The sequence below is a fragment of the Lactuca serriola genome, chromosome 3 (assembly GCF_051521515.1).
Source record: "Lactuca serriola cultivar US96UC23 chromosome 3, Lser_US96UC23_V15, whole genome shotgun sequence".
Taxonomy (NCBI): Eukaryota; Viridiplantae; Streptophyta; class Magnoliopsida; order Asterales; family Asteraceae; genus Lactuca; species Lactuca serriola.
In genome coordinates this window covers 1,122,668-1,146,240 of record NC_136410.1, presented here as the reverse complement: position 1 = coordinate 1,146,240, position 23,573 = coordinate 1,122,668, and the positions used below count along the sequence as shown (strand labels likewise).

The window sequence follows — 23,573 nt, the reverse complement described above, 5'->3', positions numbered from 1 at the left end:
TCTCTCTCTCTCTCTCTCTCTATATATATATATATATATATATATATATATATATATATATATATATATAAAGTATTAACTATGGAGTATGGAGTATGGTCTATGGGTGGTGGGTCAGTCATGAGATCAGTGGAGAGACAGACATGATGGGTAACATAAACATAAGACTTGAATCCTGTGCTTGTAAGTTCTTGTCTCCCATAAATTAAGGTAAGGTGTTGCCACCCTAAAACTAAACGCTCTGTTCTCTTGTGTTGTGTTGAGTTTGTCCCTATAAAGACGAGCATAAGTACATGCTTAAAACCCCGATTATGGACCCACATTATACTAATATTAATATTCCTCTTTATAATCAAAATTGTGACACTTTATTCTTTTACGACGTTTGTTTTGGAAAATTCTTTTAGACTATTTATCAAATATTTATATTTTATTCTATTACTGTCACGAATCCTGAAATTATGTGTAATGGCAACAACCACAAAAAAAAACCTTAATTTGAAATACTTTTATTAACTTATTAGAATTTTCATATATGTGCTTGAATGCTTGGCCTTCGGTTGGTGTTGGGTGATATGCATGTGAAAACATTTCTCGGTTTTTGGGTAACTTGTTTCCAAATTCTCCAGCAATCTGCCTGTTTAATTTCTCAATTTACCTGTTTAATTCCTCTTTTTTTCTCAATCGATGCATGTCATTACCTACAATGTTGTAGCCAGGATTTTGTTTTAGAATATGTCAAATAATTTATATAATATGAATGAGTAGCAAAATACTTCAAATAATAATAAAATGTAACAATGTATCCATTCTAAAATAAATTGTTCATTTAAATAGCACACAATGCTCTCTTATACCATTAAAATTATTTAGAATGGAGTCTAAACATAGAAACTTAGTGATATCAATTATAAACATAGTCTAATATTTTTATACAAAGTAAACTTATAATACAAATAATTTGTTCATAGCAAGAAGTAATAACCTAATTTATTAGAAACATACGATAAAAATATAAAATCAATGCAAACCTAAATTGGTAAAAAGTAAGTTAACTAAAAGTTGTCTATGATAAAAATAAAAACAAGTAGTTGAGTATTAAGATAATAGAAAAAAATTAATATACTAACTTGATGGCTGATGCATAATGATGCTGGTGAATAATGAATGAAATATGAAATAGTGAGCAACAATTGAAAAAGTGGCGGTTATCAAATCTTTTATCGGCAAAATCCAGACCATATGAAGCAAAAAAAAAAAAAACAAATTTACTTAACAAAAATATATATGGTATATAAGACTTAGATCTTTGTTGTAACAACATAAATTTTCAAAACAATTTTTTCATTTTTAAAACATCTCACATCTCATAAGTAATATCAAAAACTCATATGTATCAATTGTTATCACAGTAAAAACACATCCCAGAATCTCAAATACATAACACATAATGCTCCATCGGTGTGTACAGATCATGACGGCGCCTTCCCGCGATCCTTATTGGTACCTGAAACACATATTACACAAACAGAAAGCATAAATGCTTAGTGAGTTCCCCAAAATACCAAATGCAACACATACGCCACTCAAGGCCATAGCTCTATGGGACCTTCCGATCCATGTGTCTCAGGGGACTTCCATCCCAGCCCTGGTAGACCTTCCGGCCCTACCCGTATGACCTTCCGGTCCTCATCATCTTGACCTTCCGGTCCATATCATACTACATGGCACATACATATCATATAACAACATACATCACATTCTACTCGTAACACATAAGACCTTCCGGTCACACATAATTACCACTCTAGGTAAAGTATAGTGAGAAGACTCACCTCGAACGATGTCGGATAACCCCTCGAGCTCGATAACCCGACCTAGCCTCCTCCTATTAACATAATAACATCTCTAATCAATACCTTCTCATGCCCTCACTTCTAAAGGATGGGTAGAAGACCATTCTACCCCTCCCTGACCTCTCTTGAACCAGCTTGACCAAAACCCTAAGGTCAACTGAAGTCAACGCTAGTCAACGGTCAAACTTTGACCAGACTCGTTGAGTGCACATGGGTGACTCGGCGAGTCCAAGCGTGTCCTCTGAATCCTTCTAAGGCCTCACTCGACTCGTCGAGTGAACCTTCCACTCGACGGGTTACCACTGGTCATGAATCGCGGGGCAACCCCGACTCGACTCGTCGAGTTCTCTTATGGACTCGGCGAGTTTCTACCATCGCCATGCTCAAATGACCTTCTGAGGTCAAATCTGTTTCTCTAACCTATAGATCTGACTTCCCAATGCTCAATAATCACGTAAAGGTCCAATTTTGGCACTCATGCAACGTCCATAATGCTTCTTTTGGTGAAATAGCTTCTAAAATGGCACTCTAGGTTCATATCTCCAAAGGAATAGCATAAAGCAGGATGGTTGGGACTCTCTGGACCTCTTAAGGTCTAGATCTAAGAGTTATTCCACCTTGGGACCTCAAAAGCTTCGAATTCAAGCTAAAGAAGGGGAAAGAAAACCCTAGATTCAAGTAGATCACCATAAACACGAGATTGAGCATATATCCATACCTCTAGTAGCCTCCTCTAATAAAATGGTAGCATATCTGAGATCCTAAAGCCGTTTAGCTTGCCCTTCTTCCTTCTTCCTTGCAAAATCACACTAGAGATGATGAAAATGACTTCCTCTCTCTCTCTCTCTACGCTCTTTGGTTCTCTGGTGTTCTTAAGGGTGAAGGTGGCCGCAAATGAGGGCCATAAGATCCCTTAAATAGGGCATAAGCCCGAGGATTTAGGGTTTCTTCCCTCAGCGCGGACTCGTCGAGTCGACTTGTCGACTCGTCGAGTCCCTTCATTAAATCTAGTCAGCAAATCGCGATCCTACTTGACGAGTCCAGGCGTCAACTCGTCGAGTCCCCCTTTTGACAAAAATAAATAATTAAAATATGATACCTGGAATTCCGGATGTTATAATTCTCCCCCACTAGAATCAGACTTCGCCCTCGAAGTCTCGCTCTGCAAACAACTCTGGATGCTACTTCCGCATCTCTAACTCCGGCTCCCAAGTCAGCTCGGACCCTCTCCGATGTTGCCACTGGACCTGAACCAGGGGCACCTCCTTGTTCCTCAGAACCTTGATCCTTCAATCCAGGATCGCGATCGGCCTCTCAACATAATTTAGGCTCGCATCCACCTGAATATCCTCTAGTGGCACTACTGTCGACTCGTCGGCTATACACTTCCTCAACTGAGACACGTGGAAGGTATCATGTATCTAGCTCACCCTGCCCACCCTTGCAATCACCCTGAAAGGAACAACGTACTGGGGCCCCAGCTTTCCCCTCTTCCTAAATCGGAACACTCCTTTCCAAGGAGATACCTTCAGGAGTACGAAGTCACCAACCTGAAACTCGAGCTCGGATCGTCGCCTATCCACATAACTTTTCTGGCGACTCTGAGTTGTCAGCAACCTTTGTCTGACCTGCTGTATCTGCTCAATCGTCTGAAGCACTATCTCAGTGCTACCCATCACTCGCTGCCCTACCTCTCCCCAATAGATGGGAGTCCGACACCTCCTCCCATACAACAACTCGAAGGGAGGCATACCAATACTCGAATGGTGGCTGTTGTTATAAGAAAACTCAGCCAATGGCAGGTACGTGTTCCAACTTCCTCCGAAGTCCAACACACATGCTCGAAGCATCTCCTCGAGCGTCTGAATCGCCCGCTCACTATGTCCGTCTATCTGTGGGTGGTAAGCGGTGCTGAAATGCAACCTCGTACCCAACTCCTCATGGAATTTCTTCCAGAATCTGGAAGTGAAACGTACATCTCGGTCTGACACAATCGAGATCGATACTCCATGCCGCGATACCACCTCTCTCACATACATCTCTGCCAGCCTCTCTGCGGAAGACCTCTCACTGATAGCAAGGAAGTGAGCACTCTTCGTCAGCCGGTCAACGATCACCCAAATTGCATCGACACCCCTCACGGTCCTCGGCAATTTGGTGATGAAATCCATAGAAATATGTTCCCATTTCCACTGGGTAACCTCAAGTGGCTGCATCTTGCCATGCGGACGTTGGTGCTCGACCTTAACCCTGCGACATGTCAAGCACCTCTCAACAAACCACGCCACACCCCTCTTCATACAGGGCCACCAATACTCTTTCTTCAGGTCCAAATACATCTTAGTGGACCCGAGAGGAATCGAGAACCTCGATTTGTGTGCCTCCTCCATCAGGATGGTACGTGCCCCGCCCGTATACGACACCCAAATCCGACCCTAAAAGGTCTTAAGCCCTTGGCTATCGGTAACAAACTCAGATACTTGCCCAATCACCCCCTCTCTCTTGTGGTTCTCTGGTCTCATAGCCTTTGTCTGGGCCTCTCGGATGGTATCCAACACTGGATTCATCACCGTCATCCTCATACAAATATCTCGTATCGGGGCACTCTCCGCCCTACGGCTCAGGGCATCGGCTACAACGTTAGCCTTGCCCGGGTGGTATAGGATCTCGTAGTCATAATCATTTACCACATCCAACCATCTCCTCTGGCGCATGTTCAGGTTGGCCTGATCCATCAAGTACTTCAAACTCTTTTGTTCTGTGTATATGATACACCGAACCCCATACAAATAATGACGTCATATCTTGAGGGCGAACACCACGGCCCCCAACTCCAAATCATGGGTGGGATACCTCACCTCGTGAGGCTTCAGCTGCCTCGAGGTGTATACTATCACGTGTCCTCTCTGCATAAGCACCGCACCCAACCCCGATATCGATGCATCACAATACACCGCGAAATCCTCCATTCCCTCTGGAAGGGCTAACACTGGGGCTTCGCACAATCTCTGGCAAAGAGGGTGAGGTGTGCTCTGAACCTTTTGAGACTCGGGGTGAAGGATTGGTGGAGGTTGACTACGGGATCTTATTCGGATGCGCAGCAGGTTGCGGTTACTTGGGATCAGTTTCATGAGATGTTCAGCACTCATTATGTTCCACGGGTTGAGAGAGAGAGAGAGAGAGCGGTTGGCTCAGGAGTTCCTGGAGCTGAAGCAGGATTTAGAGTCGGTGACGGAGATCACCAGGATGTTCACTGAGAGGGCGATGTTTTGGCCGGAGTTTACTTCGGAGCAGGCGCAGATGTCCCGATATCTGAGTATGCTCAAGAGGGACATCAGGCAGTTTGTGTCCACGCAGAGGTGTGATACCTTGTTAGAGCTGCAGGAGGCCGCCAGGCGGCGGGAGTTAGAGATGGATTTACAGTTACGAGAGCAAAGGCAGGCCCCGGCACAGTCGCAGCCGGCGCCAAAACGGTCCAAAACCGTTGACTCTAGGGTTGGAGGTCAGAGCAGCTGCACTTGTGAGAAGTGTGGGAAGGCTCATGCCGGAGTTTGTAGGTCCAGTGGTGCGTGTCTCAAGTGTGGAAAAGAGGGGTATTATGCGAGGGATTTCCGTCAGTCGGTCTCGGCTCATGATATGAGGATCTGTTATCATTGTCATCAGGTTGGACACTTGAGGGTCAAATTGTCCAGAGCTTGTTGCAAGACCGGTGCAAGCTCCAGCACCGGCCACTTTGAGGATTACGGGTGGAGGCCAGGGTGGAGCGGAGCCTCCGGGGGCTCAGGGTCGTGCTTTCCAGCTTACAACAGAGGAGGCCGGGGAAGAGCCAGATGCAGCTGCGGGTATGTTTCCATCTTGTTATCTTGTTATTTGTGTGGTATTGTAAATATGTTCGCCTTTTCGCATGATTCATGGTATGAGTGAGGATCTTAGTAGTTATGGGTTGTAGTCGGTTAGCATCCAAGAGGATAGGTGATCGGAAGGTAAGGTATATGATCTTGTTGCTTGAAATAGCAACTGCGTTGCGAGAAGTGTTCAGTTGAGATTCAAATTTCCTTGGAGTTTGGGATGTGCGATGTCGGGAGAGTGACCTGTGGAGGTTGCTCACTCCGGAGAGATTTAGTTCCAGGAGAAGAGGGGGAAACTTATTCAAGTAAGGTCGATCGAGTTATGCCGGTTTGTCAGCTGAAGTTAGTAGTTGGTACACCAGGTGGGGAGAATTGGAAAATTCTCCGGTAAAATAGCAAGTATCCAGGGTTGGTTAGCTGTTAGATTTATCGGTGTTGTTAGCCGAAAGTGTGGCATGATTGGAGCAAGTGATAGACAAGTGGGGCAAGGAACAGACCATGGTTTCAGGGAAGGTAGTTGGTCAATGTGAGGCCTGGGTTTAGGCCACGGAAAGGATTCCGGGAACGGAATGGGAGTTCGGAACCCCTAGAGGGTGCATGGGAGAGCTTCCCGAGAAGAATGGTTCAGGGCGACGTACATCGGTTTTGGGCGGTCCGGATCGACTAAAGTCCGGGAGGCATACCAGTCAAGCCGAATGCTCGGGGAACGGTCCAGACAGGCTAAAGGCCTAGGAGGGCAGTCCAGACATGCTGAAGGTTCTGAGAGTGGTCTAGATAGACTGAAGGCCTGGAAAGGCGGTCCAGTCATTCTGAAGACTCTGTATGTGTTAGTGGATCGATATGAGGAGAATGAGTGAATATGTTGCCATGCAATGGTAATCGATATGGTCTGGCCCCAAGTAATGATCATGATGATGGAGTTGGTTGAAGGCCGTGCGTGAGCCTAGTTAGTTATGTGATCAGATTCGAAGTATATGGGAGTTCGAGAATAACAGTTGCTCTACATGGATAGTGTAGAGTGGAGTTTAGCTCAGTGAAACTTTTAGGTGCGGTAAGGGTTGTTGAGTAGACTTCCTGCAAAGGAAGGGTATGTAGCTCCGGAAGGAGTGTGGGTCTTCTAAAAAGGAGGCAGCAGAGTAAATGGATGATCGAAAGTACTTCAGCTATTGGAAGTAAGCACCGGGGTTGTACCAGATATATGGAAACATATACGAGTTGGATGCCCGTTGAGGTTGTGGCAATGTTGGATGATGCACAGTCATGTTTTCAGTCTCCTTGGATGAGGAGGAGGATAGTGGTCCCGGATTGGAGATTGGGACCGAGGAAGGTGAGACAACAGGTTAACAGACTCGGAAGTAGTCTAGACCGGTGCTAAGGACTGTATAAGGATATTACCGTCGGAGGTCAAGGACCTAGAGATCGTGATAGGGAGGTGTGAGTGGGTTACACTCTGTTGTGTCGAACCGAAGGGTTTGAGGGTGACGCAGGGAAAAGGTCCTTGGTTCCGAGTATGGTTATAGGCTTGAGTTATGTATGTGGAGGTATTCCAATCTGGGGTATTCCATCATAAGGATGACCGGACCCCATGATTGATTGGACCTGGTGTGTTTGGTATTCCAGCCCGAGGCTGTTTGGGCTAGGGCGAGTGGTTACGCAATATGTTTGGTTGATGGGTTATGGGAGCTGAGGGATGCAGTATCCTATCAGAGTGTAAGGGATAGAACCGGAGGGTGGAACGGGATTCGTTCCAGGTTGCAAGTTATCAGGGTTATCGCCAATTTTGGGCGAAGGAAGACGGATTAGTGTCTTGGCAGAGCTCAGTTGGTGTTTGTGGAATCTAGCATTGCAGGGCGCGGAAGCGTGTCCCTGATGAGAAGGGTTAGTATTATCGGGTGATTCGTGGTTAATTCGTGATGCTATTGAGTTGAAAGGCCGATGATCGGCTTGGAGTAGTGGCAAGGATGCCACGTGAGAATAAACCATTTTAAGAGAGGTGCATACATAAGGTTTGTAAGAGCACGAGTTGATTGAGAAGTCGGAGTTTGCAGTGCAAGGAGTTTGTTCTGCGGCGTATACTACAGTAGGCTTCGAGGACGAAGCCTAATTTAAGTGGGGGAGAGTTGTAACATCCCAAGTTCGGAACAAGAAGTGAAGGGTGTTAAGTGTACATAAAGGAAGGGACTCGACGAGTAAGTACGCTTACTCGCCGAGTCGGAGCGGGTTTGGATCGCGAATTAAGTGGCCAACTCGCCGAGTCGGCGGCTTGGACTCGACAAGTTGGTGCTGGAATAAGAAAAACCTAATCTTAGGGTTTACACCCTATTTAAAGGACTTTATGTCCTTCTCCCAACCTTTAATCCCCCTGAGAGTTCCAGAAACCCTAACCTTCGTGTGAGACTTCATTATTGAGGAGATTGGAGCTTGGAAGAGGAATTTGGTGGGAAAGAGTTTGGGGAATTAAAGGCTTGCTGCAAAGGAGTGGTGTAGATCCGGGATCTACTTCAGTTGGAGCATATATTGGAGGTAATAATTTTTTGCTTGGGCTCTTTTGTATCTAGATCTATTATCATTTGAGATTTGGGGCATTTTTGGTATGATTAAGAGCTATTTCGAGTTAGAGGCTTAATTTTGAGGTTGCTACTTTAGATCTAGGCTTGTGATGGTCCATAATGTCATAAAGCTTCAGTCTTTGAGTTGTTGGTGAAGCCCCTTTGTCTAAAACCCAAGCCCTAGTGTGTTTTGAGCTTATATCTCCTTGGTTTCACGTAAAGTTTGCAACTTTATGTGAGGGTTAGATTGTAGAAGGGTGGATCTATGGATTGGAGCCCCTGCATTGTAGCACCTGGTTCTTTGTATGTATTCTTTTGTTAAATACTTTGCATTTTGGCCTTGGACTCGGCGAGTTGAAGGTCCAACTCGCCGAGTAGAAGCGAGAAGGGACACGGAACTTAAGCGATGGACTCGGCGAGTAGAACCTGTTTGGACAAAAACCCTAATCCGAGGGTTTGCACCCTATTTAAACACCTTAACTCGGCCTCCTTCGTCCCATTTGCTCCCAGAAGACCCCTATAGCAAACCCTAGCCGTTATTGAAGCAATCTAAGGCATTTGGAGTGACTTTGGTGCTTTTGTGATCCAAGGAGGGAAGGAAAAGCTTGAAGGAACAAGAGGAGGCTAAAGGGATACGAGTTTGTGCACCATTTTCAGCTCATTGAAGGTAAAAAGCCTATACCTTGCTCTTCCATTTGCTAGATCCCATTTTGTGAAGTTTTAGAGCTTTTCTAAGCCATTTTGGTCACCAACCATGATTGCAAGCATGGTTTGGAGTTGATGTTTCAGATCTAGGCCCTTAGAGGGGTTACAAGGCAGAAAGGAGTGGCTCTTGCACTCAAAGAAGGCCCCATGCTTTGAGAGGGCTTGTTTAAGGACCTTTTAAGCTCAAAGTCCCATGCAAGCACGTAAAGGTTGTAACTTTACGTGCTAGATCGATTGTAGAAGCATAGATCTATCTTTTGATGAAAGGTTGTACGTCAGAAATCGAAGATTCAGTGTGTGGTTGCGACCAACTCGACGAGTCCGCTCTTAGACTCGGCGAGTCCAAGGTTCTATCCCATATCAGTTGAGGGTCATAAGGACCCAGTTGAGTGTGGAAAGGTTTTAAGGGGGTCCTAGGGAGTGACCCAACGTTCTGGACTAAGCCATTGTTCTGGAAATTCATGGGACTCGGCGAGTGCATGAACAGACTCGGCGAGTCCAAGGCAATCTTCTTAAGGATGAAGATGAACTCGACGAGTTGCTCATACAACTCGGCGAGTCAAGGATAGGACATGTGTATCAGTTGATGATGAACTCGACGAGTTGTTCATACAACTCGGCAAGTCGGATGAGGATTCAGTCGATGTTCATTTAGAAGGAAAACTCGTCGAGTCATCGCCTAACTCGACGAGTAGAGACGGATATAAGGACAAATGGAAGGATAGGGACTCAACGAGTTGGCGAGCCAACTCAGCGAGTCAGGTCAACTGGAAGTTGACTTTAACTTTGACTTGGTCAGGGGTAAAATGGTCATTTTACCCTAAGGACAGTTAGCAGTGTATGACTAAGTGTTTTGTGGGAATTATAGCTGGAGGATTTCCGGAGCAGCAGCGGCAGCAGTCAGAGGATTCCCGCACAGTTCAGCAGCTACTACGAGGTGAGTTACCTTCCAGTAGCGGTGGGTCTACGGCCACAATGTCGGCCCACCAGTAGGAGTCGTATATTAGATGATTGTCTTTGTGATATCATCTAGGTTTGCTACTACCTGATATGTTATATGCTGGCATGACATGTTATATGTGATAGTAGTAGAGTTCGGTTGTTAGGACCGAAGGGTAGGTCAGACACCCCATATATGTCTGTATGTGATGCTATGTTTATATGTTGGCATGATATGTTATATGTGATAGTGGTAGTAGGAGGGGAATAGTCCCCAAGTTTGGTTGTTAGGACCGAAGGGTAGTTCGGGCACCCCAGATATGTCTGATAATATGTTTATGTTATGATATATGTGATAGTAGCAGTAGGGGGAGGAATAGTTCCCGAGGGTCGGTTGTTAGGACCGACGGGCAGGTCAGCACCCCAGAATGGCTTGACACGGGTAGGACGGCACCCCAGAATGGCCGCATGGGTAGGACGGCACACCAAAATGGCCGCATGGGTAGGTCGGTACCACAAAATGGTCGTACCGGGTAGGTCGGGCACCCCAGAATTGTCTGGCAGTATGTATGCTATGTGATTGTATGGTATGTGGTACGATGGGAGAACTCACGGAGAACTAACTAAGCTTCATGCTTACAGTTTACAGTTTTGGTTTCAGGTACCTCTTCAGCTAACGGGAAGGAGCTGGCACGGTAGCGGCACATCATACACACACACATATTGGTTTTCCGCATTAGAGTTTCTTGGGATTGTACTCTGACATTGTTTTATTTTGTGAGTGGTTTTCAGACATGAGTTGTGGATTTATAAAAAGTTATTATTAGCTGGTGTTTTCCTATAAATGTTTCTATAAATCAACTAATTAAAAATGAAATTTTTGGACTTGAAAATTGGGTCGTTACATGCATGGCTCGAAAAGCTTCTGAATGGGTTGAGAACTGGAGAGACTCGGCGAGTCACATGGGTGTACTCGACGAGTTGTATGAACATGTGCTTGGACTCAACGAGTTGGAAGAACAACTCGGCGTGTCTGTTGAAGATTTCCTTGGACTCGGCGAGTCTGTTCTTGGACTCGGCGAGTCTGGTCGCAGACCCCAACCGCTTTTGGTTAAAGCCTTGGATTTAGTGAGTCAGTCGGCGACTCAGTGAGTCGAATAGGATGGGACTCAGAGATCGTTGGACTCAGCGAGTCTTGGGGCGACTCGGCAAGTTAAGTGTGTTATGAGAGTTTTCTGGGAATGGGAACTCGGCGAGTCGATGGGTTGACTCGGCGAGTAGAATCAACCCGGAAGGTTGACTTTGACTGAGGACTTTGACTTTGACCAAGAGTTGACTAGTTTGACTTCCAAGGGTATTTTGGTAATTCTGGTATTTATGGAATTGGTTCTTCGGTAGTGTTTTGTGGTGAAGTTCGTGTCGGTGGTCGGAGCAGCTTGGTCTTATCTCTTCAGTCGACAATTGCAGGTGAGTTATCCTCACTATATCGACAGGGTCTACGGCGCCAAGGCCGGCCCTTTATCGGATGAAAATCCGGATATTGTTGTTATGTTATTGTTATGCTAGATCTGCATCCTGGTATTTAGGATGTTATTACGTTAGTGACCTGGTTAAGGTCAGCACCCGGTATTTCGGGTAATGTTATGCTAGCGACCGATTAGGTCGGAATCCTGGTTAGGATGTTGATATGCTATGTGATCTGTTAGACTATTTGTCTGGTTAATGATTTGTTATGTGGTTAATTGTTGTATGTGCACATGGTTGTTTGACGGGGGTTGGGTTGAGGCGGGTCCTGCTTTGTGTTGTAGGCCAACATACCCAGGGCGGAACGGATATTCCGAAGGCCCAACGAGCGGTCCGGATAGGCTGAAGGCCCCAAGAGGTCGGACCAGACGTTCCGAGGCTCGGAGAGTGGACCAGACCGACTGAAGGCCTGGTGTGGGCGGACCAGTCATACTGTAGACTCAGAGAGTGGACCAGGTGGATTGAAGGCCCGGTGCGAGCGGACCAATCACACTGTAGACTCGATGTGCGTGGCGAGAATCGGAGGGTGGACCAGGTGGACTGAAGGCCCGGTGCAGGCGGACTAGTCACTCAGTAGACCTGATGTGCATGGTTGTTCTATTTGTGATTTGTTATGAGTATGTTTATGTGTGGTTGGTATTTTTGGGGTAACTCACTAAGCTTTCAGGCTTACAGTTCAGTGTATTGTTTCAGGTACTTCAGGAGATTGTGGCAAGGCGAAGGCGTGATCGTACCGCTCCTCATGTTTTATGATTTATATGATATGGTTCTGGGAGATACTCTGATGTTTAAACTATTTTGAAAACGTGATGTATGAACTTAATGGTTTCTTGAATGAAATCAAATGTTTTAAATTGGCTCGAATTTTATGGTCGTTACAATATCCATGGGTCTAAGGCACCAATGACGGCTCATTACTTGTTATGTGGAATGATAGTTTTCTCTGTGATACTTGTTGTGACGCCCTGTTCTGAATCGCTTTCCTAATTCGGGACGGTGGCCTGAAGATGGGTTATAATAAGGCTTAGGGCCTTTGGAAAGAGAGATCTAGGCCCATTTAAGTACGGATAATGTAATTGACGTGATCCGGGAATTAGGTTGTGTCGTGGAGCCAAGGGGGTATATCGTTAAAGTGGCAGTTCGAGCTCTTTATAAATTTTGGATTTTCGTTCAGAAGGTTTTGAGGTGAGGATAAGTTGATAGATGTGTAGAGATTCTTGCCACATTTCCGTGGATATAAAGAACGTCAAAAATGGAGTTAAAACGAAGAAGTTTCGGTCGTTTGAAGTTAGAGTAGTTTGGGTGAGTGATCATTGACTTGTTGACCAAGTTCATTTAAGGCTCACGACGTGAGGAGCGCCTAATGCACCAAAACCCTAATTTTTTGGTATTTAAAGGCATAAGTTGATTAGGGTTGCTTCGCCTCGGCCTCTGGACACCCTAATCTCAGCCCCCATTGAAGTTCTTGGTCATTTTGGTGTTATTCAAGAGATTTTAGAGGCTTTGAAGCTCATTAAGGAGAAGAATATCATTGGTGGTGTATTGGTTAGCTTCTTGGGTTCATCATCAGCTAGTTGTGGAGCTTTTGGACCTTTGTAAGTCTTCAAGTTCATGCCTTTCCTTTCCTTGCTTTCTAGATCTAAGTTTCCATGCATTTTATGGCTTGTAATGTTGGTTACCATGCATGGAGTCCATAAAGTTGGCAACTTTATGGATCATGGTGGTATCTTAAGCCTTATAAGTCTCAGATATGGATTTTGGTAATGGTTTTGGACTCTAAGTTTGAGTCATGGACCTTTTTACTTCATTTTGACCCAAGTTGGTGTTTAATTCATGTACTGGACATATGTGACTAAAAAGGTTCGATTTTTATGGCCCTTGGGATCAAGGAAGACCCTCTAGACTGTCCCATGGTAAGGCTTAATGGTTTAGGAGCTTAATGCTCATTTTTGGTCAAATTTGGACTCACGGCGTGAGGAATGAAGCCTCACGACGTGGGTACGTATTCGAGGAAGTTCCTGGACTGAAACCACGACGTCACAATGTGAGCATGAAGAGCTCACGGCGTGAGCAGCCCCTGTGCAAGTTTTGGACTCTTTGATTGTGGGCTAGCTTGGTATTGGACTTGTCTTTTGGTTTGGGCTCATAATGGACTAAGGATTTTAGAGTAATGGACTTCTGGTTGGGCTTGCCCTAATGGGCCTTGGATGATGAATTGGGCCTTAGTGGGCCTAATGTAGTTAGGCCTTGATTGGGCCCAATGGGCTTGGACTGTGGGCCATCGGAAAATCATTGGTTCAAAAAAGTAATTTGCCTTTAGGGAAAGGCCCATGTAAGGGTTTGGGCCCAATTTGGAAAATTGGGCCATTGATGGATTTTTATGGATTTGATAATTTTGGGCCTTGGTTGTGAATCTTATTGGGCCAGGGGTGAAACGGTCATTTCACCCCAAGTAAGGATTATTGGGTTTTGACTAAGTGTTATTTCGGTACTGATAGCTTAGAGAGTCGAAGGATCAGCAGTTCGGGGAATTGTCAGTTAGCAGCCATAGGATTATCCGCGGGACTTCAGCAATGCGAGGTGAGATTCCTCTTTTTTGTATGGTTCTAAGGCCACAATGTCGGCCCATTTAGTTTATGCATGATAGGAAGACCCGGGGGTTAGCCCTTGGTCTCAGCTATGTTATATGTTCTGGATTACGATCTGATGTTGGGTAAGCTCGAGGAATGTTTATATGCTTCCGGACTTCGGTCCGATGTAGGGCGGGGCCCGAGGAAGGTTTATCTGTATGTTATTTTGGACTAAGGTCCGATGTCGGGGCAAGCCCGAGGAATGTTTGCATGATAGATTATACTTGTTGTCTGTGTCATACTTGTATGTGCCTGGTAGGGAGGTGAGTATGGGCGAGGTCTCGTATCTCATCACTAGCTGAGAATGGACGGGGTTCCATGACTCATCAGTAGCAGGATAGGGGCGGGGCCCAAGTTAGGCGAGGCCTTAGGACAGGAAATACATTTAGAGTATGTTTTCTTTATCTAGTATGATTATATGATATTGTTGTATGTGTATAGCGGGCGAGGCCCATAGACAGGTGGGGCCTAAGAGAAATAGATATGTATACTGAGCGGGACTCGATTCCAGGCGGGGCCTGATGTCGGATTCGTCCGATGTCGGGCAGGGCCCGATGTAGCAGTCGGGGGCCCAGTATATGTGCTTATGTGTATGGTATGTGGTAGGTTGGGTAACTCACTAAGCTTCGTGCTTACGGTTTTCATTTTTTGTTTCAGGTACTTCCAGTTGCAAAGAAAAGAGCTTGGGATGACTGCATTGCACACACCAAGATGTTTTAGCCTGGGATGTTTACTCAGATGTTTTGAAACTCTGATAACAATGTTTGAGATATTATAACTTATGTTTTGACGAAATGGGTTGATTACTATGGTTTTATTAATGATTTAAAATGAAATTTTTGGACTGTATTTTTGGAATGTTTCACTTGTATGAAAGACCAGGATCTGGCCCTTGGAAATTGAATGAAAGGCCAGGTTTGGCCCCTGGCACTCGTATGTAAGACCAGGATTTGACCCTCGACATTGCAAGGAAAGACCATGGGGGTATCCCATGGCACACGTATGTTTTGTGTATGTGGTATTTTGCGAAACTCACTAAGCTTTATACTTACACATTATGTTTAGGGTTTCAGGTACTTCCAGTAAAAAAGGGATGGGCCCGACGTGATGGCACAACATCCTCCCCTCATGATTTCCGCATTTGATATATTTGTACTCAGATGTTTTGGATATTATGGCTTGGTGTTGATTTTGAACAATTCATGAATGATTTGATAAGCTTTTAAAAGAAAATTTTTATTATTGTTTTTGGGTCGTTACACAGTTGGTGGTAATGGTGGTATTTATAGATTTGGGCGACACGGAAAACAAAGGGCTCCCCTTCTCTCTTACTCCCTGCACCATTATTGACAGTGTCATCGTCTTCATCATTTGGGAGGGAGGACAGCGTCATCGCCTCCTGTAACTCGACTTCACCGGAAACCGTGTTGGATTCCATCTCGATCGCTGACCTCAGGTTCCGTCGTTACCTCGCTCTCACCTTCACAAGTTTAGGGATTGCAAACCCTATCTTCGTTTGGGAAAGCTCTAACGGTCGTAGTTCTTTTGCCGCCTTTCTTGGTTCAGATCTGTTCGTCACTAGAGTAGGTGGGGAGCTCTAGAGAAGGTGGTCACGTTCTTCGGTTCAAATCTGTTCGTCGCTGGAGTAGGTGGGGAACCAGAGCTCTAGAGAAGGTGGTCACGTTCTCCGTTTGGGAGTTGGAGATATGTTCGTCACTAATGTTCTCGATTCAGACATTGGCTTCGGCGAGAAGGTTGCAGTTCCAACAAGAGTGATTCATCTGAAAAGTTTTTTGCTCTTTTTGTGTGAACATATTGTAAGAGAAATAGAGGGAGGGGGTCTCTTTTTTAATTGTTGTAATGAAAAAAAATGAATAATCAAAATAAAAAGGGCAATTTCATCATTTTAATTATTTTCAGAATTTTTGGACCAAACTTGCAACAAAATCAAAGTTTTGGACCGTTGGTGTTAGTCCAAAACTTCTTGGACCAAAATGACAATTTTCGACATACCATCAGGACCATTTTTGCAGTTTTGTCTTGGCTTTGCATGATATGATGTTGCTTACAAGTCAAGGTATATATTCTCTATAACCGATCCATATCCAAACCATCAAATAATCAACATTTATAAATCAATCAATGAGACTATATATATATATATATATATATATATATATATATATATATATATATATATATATATATATATATATATATATATATATATAAATGGATCCAACACAAAAAGAAATAAAACACTCTCCTAGAGTAGCATAAGTCATGAATCAAACAAACAAACTACTTTCTACTTGAATCTTCACAAGCCTCTCGTTTGTATCACTATTAAGGATGAGCTTTTGAACCGCTAGAATTGGAACCGGACCAAAACTGTTCATAAATTAATAAAATGGTTCGGTTACCGATACTCTACTTATAGCAAAACCGGTCCCGATTCTAAAACCGGTTTGGTTCTAACAAAAACCGGTTAAAAAATTAGAATCAGTCCGGAAGTGTAAGAATGTTTGTACATGATTTTAAAATAACATAACTCACTCATATGAAGTCGAAATTACTTGATTTTTTTCCCAACATGTAACTTAGTGTTTGTACTTCATTTTAGAGTTTAAAAAAAATCATATTTTGATTAAATATTAAATTAGATATAAACCTAGAAAGACAACATATCACACATTTTGTTATTATGTCCCGGTTTTTAAAATAACATAACTCACTCATATGAAGTTGAAATTACTTTATTTTTTTTTTCAATATCTAATATAGTGTTTGTACTTCAGTTTTAACTTAAAAAAATCATATTTTGGTCAAATATTGAATTAGATACAAACATGAAAAAACATCCTATCAATGCAACCTTTTTTTTTTGTTCAGCCCATTTTGTTATTTTGTCCCGGCTTTTTAAAAAACACAACTCACTTATATGAAGTTGGAAATTTTTTGATTTTTTTTTCTAACATACAATTTAGTGTTTGTACTTTAGTTTAGACATTTAAAAAAATCATATTTTAGTTATATATTGAATTAAATACAAACCTGAAAAGACAACCTATCAAAGCAACATTTATTCTGTTTTAGCACATTTTGTTATTCTGTCCCGGTTTTTAAAATAACATATTTCATTTATATTAAGTATGAATTTCTTGAGTTTTTTTTTCCAACTTGCAATTTAATATTTGTACTTCAGTTTAGACTTTAAAAAATCATATTTTGTTTAAATATTAAATTAAATACAAGCTCAGAAAAAACAATATATCAATGCAACATTGTTATTAAATTTGATTGAATTGTATTAGATTTGATATGTGAGGATGTGTTTGTTTTTTGAGTACTATGTTTTTTTTGGAACTTGATTATTGAATATTATGTTTTTTTGGAAGCCAACATAACATATAAGTATTATGAATTGCATCGTCATTAGTTTCACCTAATTTATATTTTTGTTTGGAAAAATAACCGAAAAACCGGGACCGGAACCAGAACCAGAACCAGAACCGGTGTTGGAACTTGGGTCTGGTTACTTGTTCTTATAATATCGCAATACCGGTTCCGGTTCCGAATGGGTCCGGTTCCAACGCTCATCCGTGCCGTATCGGTATTAGGGGAGGGTGATGATTCCATTCAGCATTTTGTTTCTTCCAAGTCAAATCAAAGTAAGTCCTCTCAACTAACTAAAAGCAAAATGTTGATAATGACATTATCCACCAATAATGATCTTTAGGCGATCATATGCATATTGCAATTTGTGTTTCTCTTCCATGTTCAACTTGTATCCATCATCATCATCATCATCAGACTGTATGTAGAAAAAGCATTAAGCAAGTCAAGATATATATAATCAATCTGGATCATCAGGTTTAAAAAAATAAAAGCAGAAAGAAAAAAGTTGGAAATGTTTGATTACCATTACTCTGATTATGTTGTGCAATATGGCATCAATCTCTTCCTTAGAATTACGTGTTGCTGCTATTTTCTTAAATATTTGGCCACTGCCACCACCTCTTCTAACATCCTCATCATGCATTAACAGGAGGACACCAACAACTGCAATTATCCTTGCTTTTTCACATGTCCATGTCCTCATCACCTTCAACACATGATTTACAATTCTGTCACTCATAGACAACAAAACAAAACACGGCAAAACATAGTAACCCCTTCTTCCATCCTCCTCTTCCCCAACATTCTGCTCCATAATAAAGAAAAAGTCAAGTCGAATGAAGCAAGCAAAACAAAATAGCTAGTGACTTACAGAAACAACATGGAGCAAGTATCCTGGAAGGAGGTTGCCTAGTTTGGAGATGCTCTCTTCAGAAAGCCTTGTGGGCTTCGAATCAAGTGTGGTAATCATTCTAAGCAATGCACATGTATTCTCCAAGCCTGCTTCATTACTTGTATTCATATTCGACTGAAAAAAATATATTAATATCACACCATTAATTTAAGCATCAATCAACACACACACACACACAAAGCAACTTACAATCTGATGAACAAGCGTTCCCTCTACCATCTTCAAAACAAGATGATCATCCCCAATCTGAGATAGGCAACAGCAAACACCACTAGTCACGCGCCTAAATAATCCAGAGTTTGACTTGTCACTATTTTCTGATGATTAAGCATAAGCATAAGCATAAGCATAGGCAAAATCAATAAAAAAAAAAAAAAAAAAAAAAAAAAAAAAAAATAGCAACCAGGAAAAACTTTGTATCGTGAGAGCATCGTGATGAGAAAACTAATATAGTCAGCAATCTGGATGTGTCCAGCTCTGTAGCCACAACTCACAACTTCCAACAACCGAAATAACAGAAATGGATCCACATCCTCAGCTGCATATCATATATTATTCATATATTATTTATATATTTTTATATCTATCAAATTATTACAACCAACAAATACTCACACAAGCAACAAGCAGCTACTGACTGAAGCAGAGATGGGTCTAGGAAGGAGAAGTAATAGAGGCAAGATATACAGACTTCCTGAATCTCTCTTGGCAGCTTCATGAAAGCCCCATACGAAATATCTCCTGCAGGCAGGCCAACAACAAAAATATTACTTTACTATTATTATTATATAACAAAATCAAAATCAAAATATCACCATCATGGCTTGTACTGTAGAATTCTCTCAATGATAACTGCATGCTGTCAAACTCCGACTTCATAATACCACTTTGTCCCAACTCAAGCTGCACATGCAACACAGCCTGCACCCCAATCCAACAACCACAAACATCATAACCAAATTGCTCTTATCTGCTGCTTTCTTTATTTACAACAGATGATATGAAAAATTTTAATATACCTTGGATGACAATGGATTTTTATCACCTAACAGACTTAGCACCAAAGGAATCTCTCTTATCCAACTAATCTTAAACTCTAACATTTCTGAATCACTTGTTGCATTTGCCCACATGTTTTTCTGTATATATATTTATATATATAGATTCAGCCAGGATAACAGATTTAGAAAAACACATACAACCAGGTAGGCTTACAGGAAACAGCATTTCTTCGATTGCTGAAAGACAAACTAATTTCATTGAAGACTCCGGATCACACTTGTTGAAAACCTCTGTAAAAGCCTGAAATATATGGGCATTATATGCATCATTCTCCCTCTTATGCCAACATTTTTGTACATGCTTAAGCTATCTATCATACCTGGAGAATGTGTGATTTCCAAGTACCATCCACTTGCATCATCAGTTTAGGAATGAAAGGAATCAGTGGAAGTGAATGCTTCTGAAAAAATGCTTTGCCAGTGCCACAGACCTGCAAAAATTTGTGCATATTCCAAGTCCCATTATATTATGTTATGATGATGCCAATTCACTCCACACTTGACCATATCAGAGGAGCCTTTTAACGGCCCATAATCTCATTTTTTTTTTTTTTAAATCTTTATAATTTGTAATTCAAACTACATACCTTCTCAGACAATGCATCTACAAGGAACACCAGGAATTTTTCCAGAAAGACAGATGGGGGAGCTGACCAATCACTTAAACAAAAGAAGATCTCTGAAACTATGACATTCAAGATAAAATACCTATTGTCTTCCTGCGCATACATTAACAATGTTGAAGCTTTTAAAAATTAGATGGTGAAAAGAAAAAGAAAAATACTGACATCATAATAAGGAAGTTGTATAATACTACCTTCTCTGATGACTGATGTGTTGGGTTCAGGGGAAACACAGTAAACAACTTCTTCAATAACATCTGCAACACATCTTGATCTCTTCTGTTGGAAGGTGGTGAGACTTTCGGATTCCCATAAACAAAAAACTTGACAACAAGATGTATACTTTTCAATATAGAAAGCACACAATCAAATGACTGTGTTTCCAAATTAGGCATTGTCTGAACTGAGGGCATAAAATCCTGGAGACCACCAACTAAAATAGGCAAAAGGCCCATCAATTCCTTTGCAGTCACTGGAAAAGCTGATAAAAGGAACCAAATTGTATGTTAAGTAACATATATACACACACGTACAATCTTATGAAGAAAATATCAGATTCTGGGTTCTTTCACTTACCAGAACGATCTTCATGCAGTTGAGACTCAAAAGCATGCAAAATTCTTGGGTCAGTAACTGCCTATTTGCAAGAGGGAAAAAAGGAGAAGGGCATTATAGATAGCAAAATCCAAAAAGAATATAAAAGTCTGAAATTACTCGTGCAAACAACTTTACAAGAAGTTATGGTTGAACACACAGTGTGCAGCGTGACATCAAGATTTCCCAAATGGAAAAAAAAAAAAAAAAAAAAAAGCAGGGAGTTTTGGACATTGTACATGATGTTGTTTGATTGAAAGTTGTTAGAAAAATACATTTTGAGTTGAGGATTTATCATCTGGCAACAGAGAGAGACAGTATGCCAAGCCAGCAAGAACACTCTTAAGCTTTCCCTTGTCATGCAAATTAAACTGGTTCTTCTGCAATATCTCTTTGTAATGTTGGATGATCTGTAACATGAAAAGAGTTTTTTTCAATATCCGACTGGCACTTGGACCTAAATATTTGAATATGCACCTATGCTCTTTTCTATACCTTTTCAGCATACATGGAGAATGACATCGGGTAGTGCTGGACAAGCAAGTCAAAAAATTTGAAAGCCATCAAACGAACATCAAATGCCAAATGTGTCATTGCATTGAAGACATACGCCATCATCAAAGATATAAAAGTCCCCTGGTTATCCTGCAAAAAAATCAAATAACTTCAGTTTGACTTTGACATACTCCTATATTACAAAAACAACACACACACACACACACCTACCTCTTTACAAGCAGGAAATATGACTGCCTTTAGAAGTTGATAGAGCGTCTCACGGACAATTTTGTCTTCATCACTCATGCGCTCACGCAGTTTTTCTATAACAGAGAGTCTGTGCATTTTCAGTTGTGCTGGATGTTTTAGGAAGATATCCCTGATCCCAATCAATGCATCTTCAAACACAAACAACTCAACTGCTTTTAGTCTTAATACCAAACTAGAGTAGCTACTTTAACTTCAAACTTCAAAGCATATGGATCATATTATATATATAGTTATATTCTATATTCTTTAACTAAGCACTAGAGTTTTCCTTAAATGTTAATACACTTAATAGAAGAGAAACAGATGGTACCTCTGCGAACTTTTGCATTGTGATGAGATGTCTGCTGAAGAAGCTCTTTTAAGGTCAAACCTTTTTTGCTGACAGCTAGACCAGCCTTCTCTGATGCCAAACTTTGCTCCGGTAATATGATTGCTGCACATAACAATTAATACTCTTTTCATATTCTACTTTCCTTCTTCTTATCATACTAACATCTACAAAACCTTTGTGGATTGTTGATTTAATCCATCTTATCAGACACATAGAATGGGGAATAACAGGGGGGTTGATGGTTATTTTTCAATTTATCCCTGTTGGGCGACGAAAGTCTGTGTGCTCAAGTGGAACTACAGGGTTAGGGTTATATACTTATTATATATTGGTCAAGGGGGATGATGGTGTCATCACATTCACAGGGAAAGATCTTAAAAACAGACACACTTTCTTTGTCTATTTAAATTTTAATATGAAGTGGGAAACTGCTGTTTTACATTATGACAAGCAAAGCAAGATGAGCCTATTATTGCCTATTCTATTGACATCTTCAATACTGCATACCAGAAATAAATGTTTGCATCACTTTCCAGACATGCACTAAGCCAGAAAATACATTGGGTTTGGGGATATGAGAAATTGGAAGACAAGTAGTAATACTTTAATAAGATCACCTTTCGATTTGACTTCAGTATTGGTGGTATTCTTTGGTGGCGGCAGTTTCCTTCCAATTTTCCGCTTTATTTTCTGCAGAATATCATATCAAAACACTGTTGCAGTTGCAATTTAAATCATCATCCAAGCAAAGGAATGAGACTTACTTTGAAGTCTACACCGCGCTTTTGCTGCTTCTTCAACTGAGCCTTATGTTGCACCATCTTTCAACTCAAACTCCTTCACCCAGTCCGGATTTTACTTTTTTTTTTTTTTTTTTTTTTTTTTAAATCAAAAACAAAGCTAAGCTTATTAAAACTGCTTATTACTTTTTTGACTTATAACTTATTACCTTATGGCGGTGTCAAAAGAGAGTTTTTTAAAAAAAGTGTTTGGATTAGCTTAATCCAGTTTACACATAAATAGGTCACCTATAAACATAAGCCAACATTGTTATTCAGCATTGTTACATGTTGTTCTTCAACTGAATCACAATCTTAGTTTAGAATGATGGTTGATAAAAACTTATTATGTTTAATTGATTATGGTTTTCTGAATATTTAGAATCAAAACAATCAGATTTACAAAACCATGAAAGGAGTTGCCAATGTTTCTACTTTACAGCAGGAAAATCAATTCACATTCAAAGATAAACAACTTTCATTACAAATGTTTCTACTTTACAGCTCTTATGTATCAATTGATAAATTCATGAACCAACAAATTATTCTAACGGAAACCAGGGAAAAGAAAGAAAATAAAGCTAGGAAAAAAAGTCGACAAAAATGAACCTACTTGTTGTGGGAGTGCGACGGTCTCCGGCCGGTGGCTTCGCAAGGGAGTCCTCACTTGGAGGCAACGATCGACAGAAGCACGCAATGGATGGAGGCGTACGTATGCGGTTTATTAGGTTCAAACGTTATTACTTATTTGGACGGCGTTTAGGATTACTTTGAAATGAATTTTTAGTTTTTAACTTTTTCAAAATGTCAAAAAATATTTTTAAAAAAAAAAAAAAAAAAAAAAAAAAAAAAAAAAGATCAAAGTAACTTTTTGTTTAAAATAAAAAAAGTTTTCAAAAATCAGTAAGGTGTGATTTTTTGTTTTTAAAAACTAAATTACACTCAAAAGTCAATAAATACAACTCAAACGCTTTTTAAAAACAATTTTTGGTTTTTACCTCCTCAAAAATTAAAGTTAAAAAAAACTATTATAAAAAAAGCTTTTAAACTTAAA

The 23,573-nt window shown here is 41.3% G+C and overlaps 1 protein-coding gene across 3 annotated transcripts; it reads right to left on the bottom strand.

Annotated features, from left to right (window-relative positions):
* Positions 1-17,667: 17,667 nt before the first annotated feature.
* On the bottom strand, positions 17,668-23,264 carry LOC145091302 (uncharacterized). Of its 3 annotated transcripts, none has more exons than XM_079028976.1 (20): positions 23,133-23,264; positions 22,505-22,598; positions 22,358-22,430; positions 21,720-21,842; positions 21,368-21,537; positions 21,137-21,286; positions 20,917-21,051; positions 20,624-20,684; positions 20,242-20,528; positions 20,012-20,143; positions 19,745-19,855; positions 19,579-19,665; positions 19,383-19,502; positions 19,179-19,284; positions 18,979-19,104; positions 18,767-18,901; positions 18,553-18,680; positions 18,322-18,477; positions 17,974-18,255; positions 17,668-17,865 (listed from the first exon to the last, which is right to left on the bottom strand). In XM_079028976.1, exons 2-20 carry the CDS (start codon positions 22,559-22,561, stop codon positions 17,767-17,769), a joined length of 2,538 nt encoding a protein of 845 aa, XP_078885102.1. In that variant the 5' UTR covers positions 22,562-22,598; positions 23,133-23,264; the 3' UTR covers positions 17,668-17,766. The 3 variants fall into 3 exon arrangements, with proteins under 3 accessions (XP_078885102.1, XP_078885104.1, XP_078885103.1); XM_079028978.1 differs by having other exon boundaries at positions 17,974-18,156; XM_079028977.1 differs by having other exon boundaries at positions 22,505-22,577; positions 23,133-23,238.
* Positions 23,265-23,573: the final 309 nt, after the last annotated feature.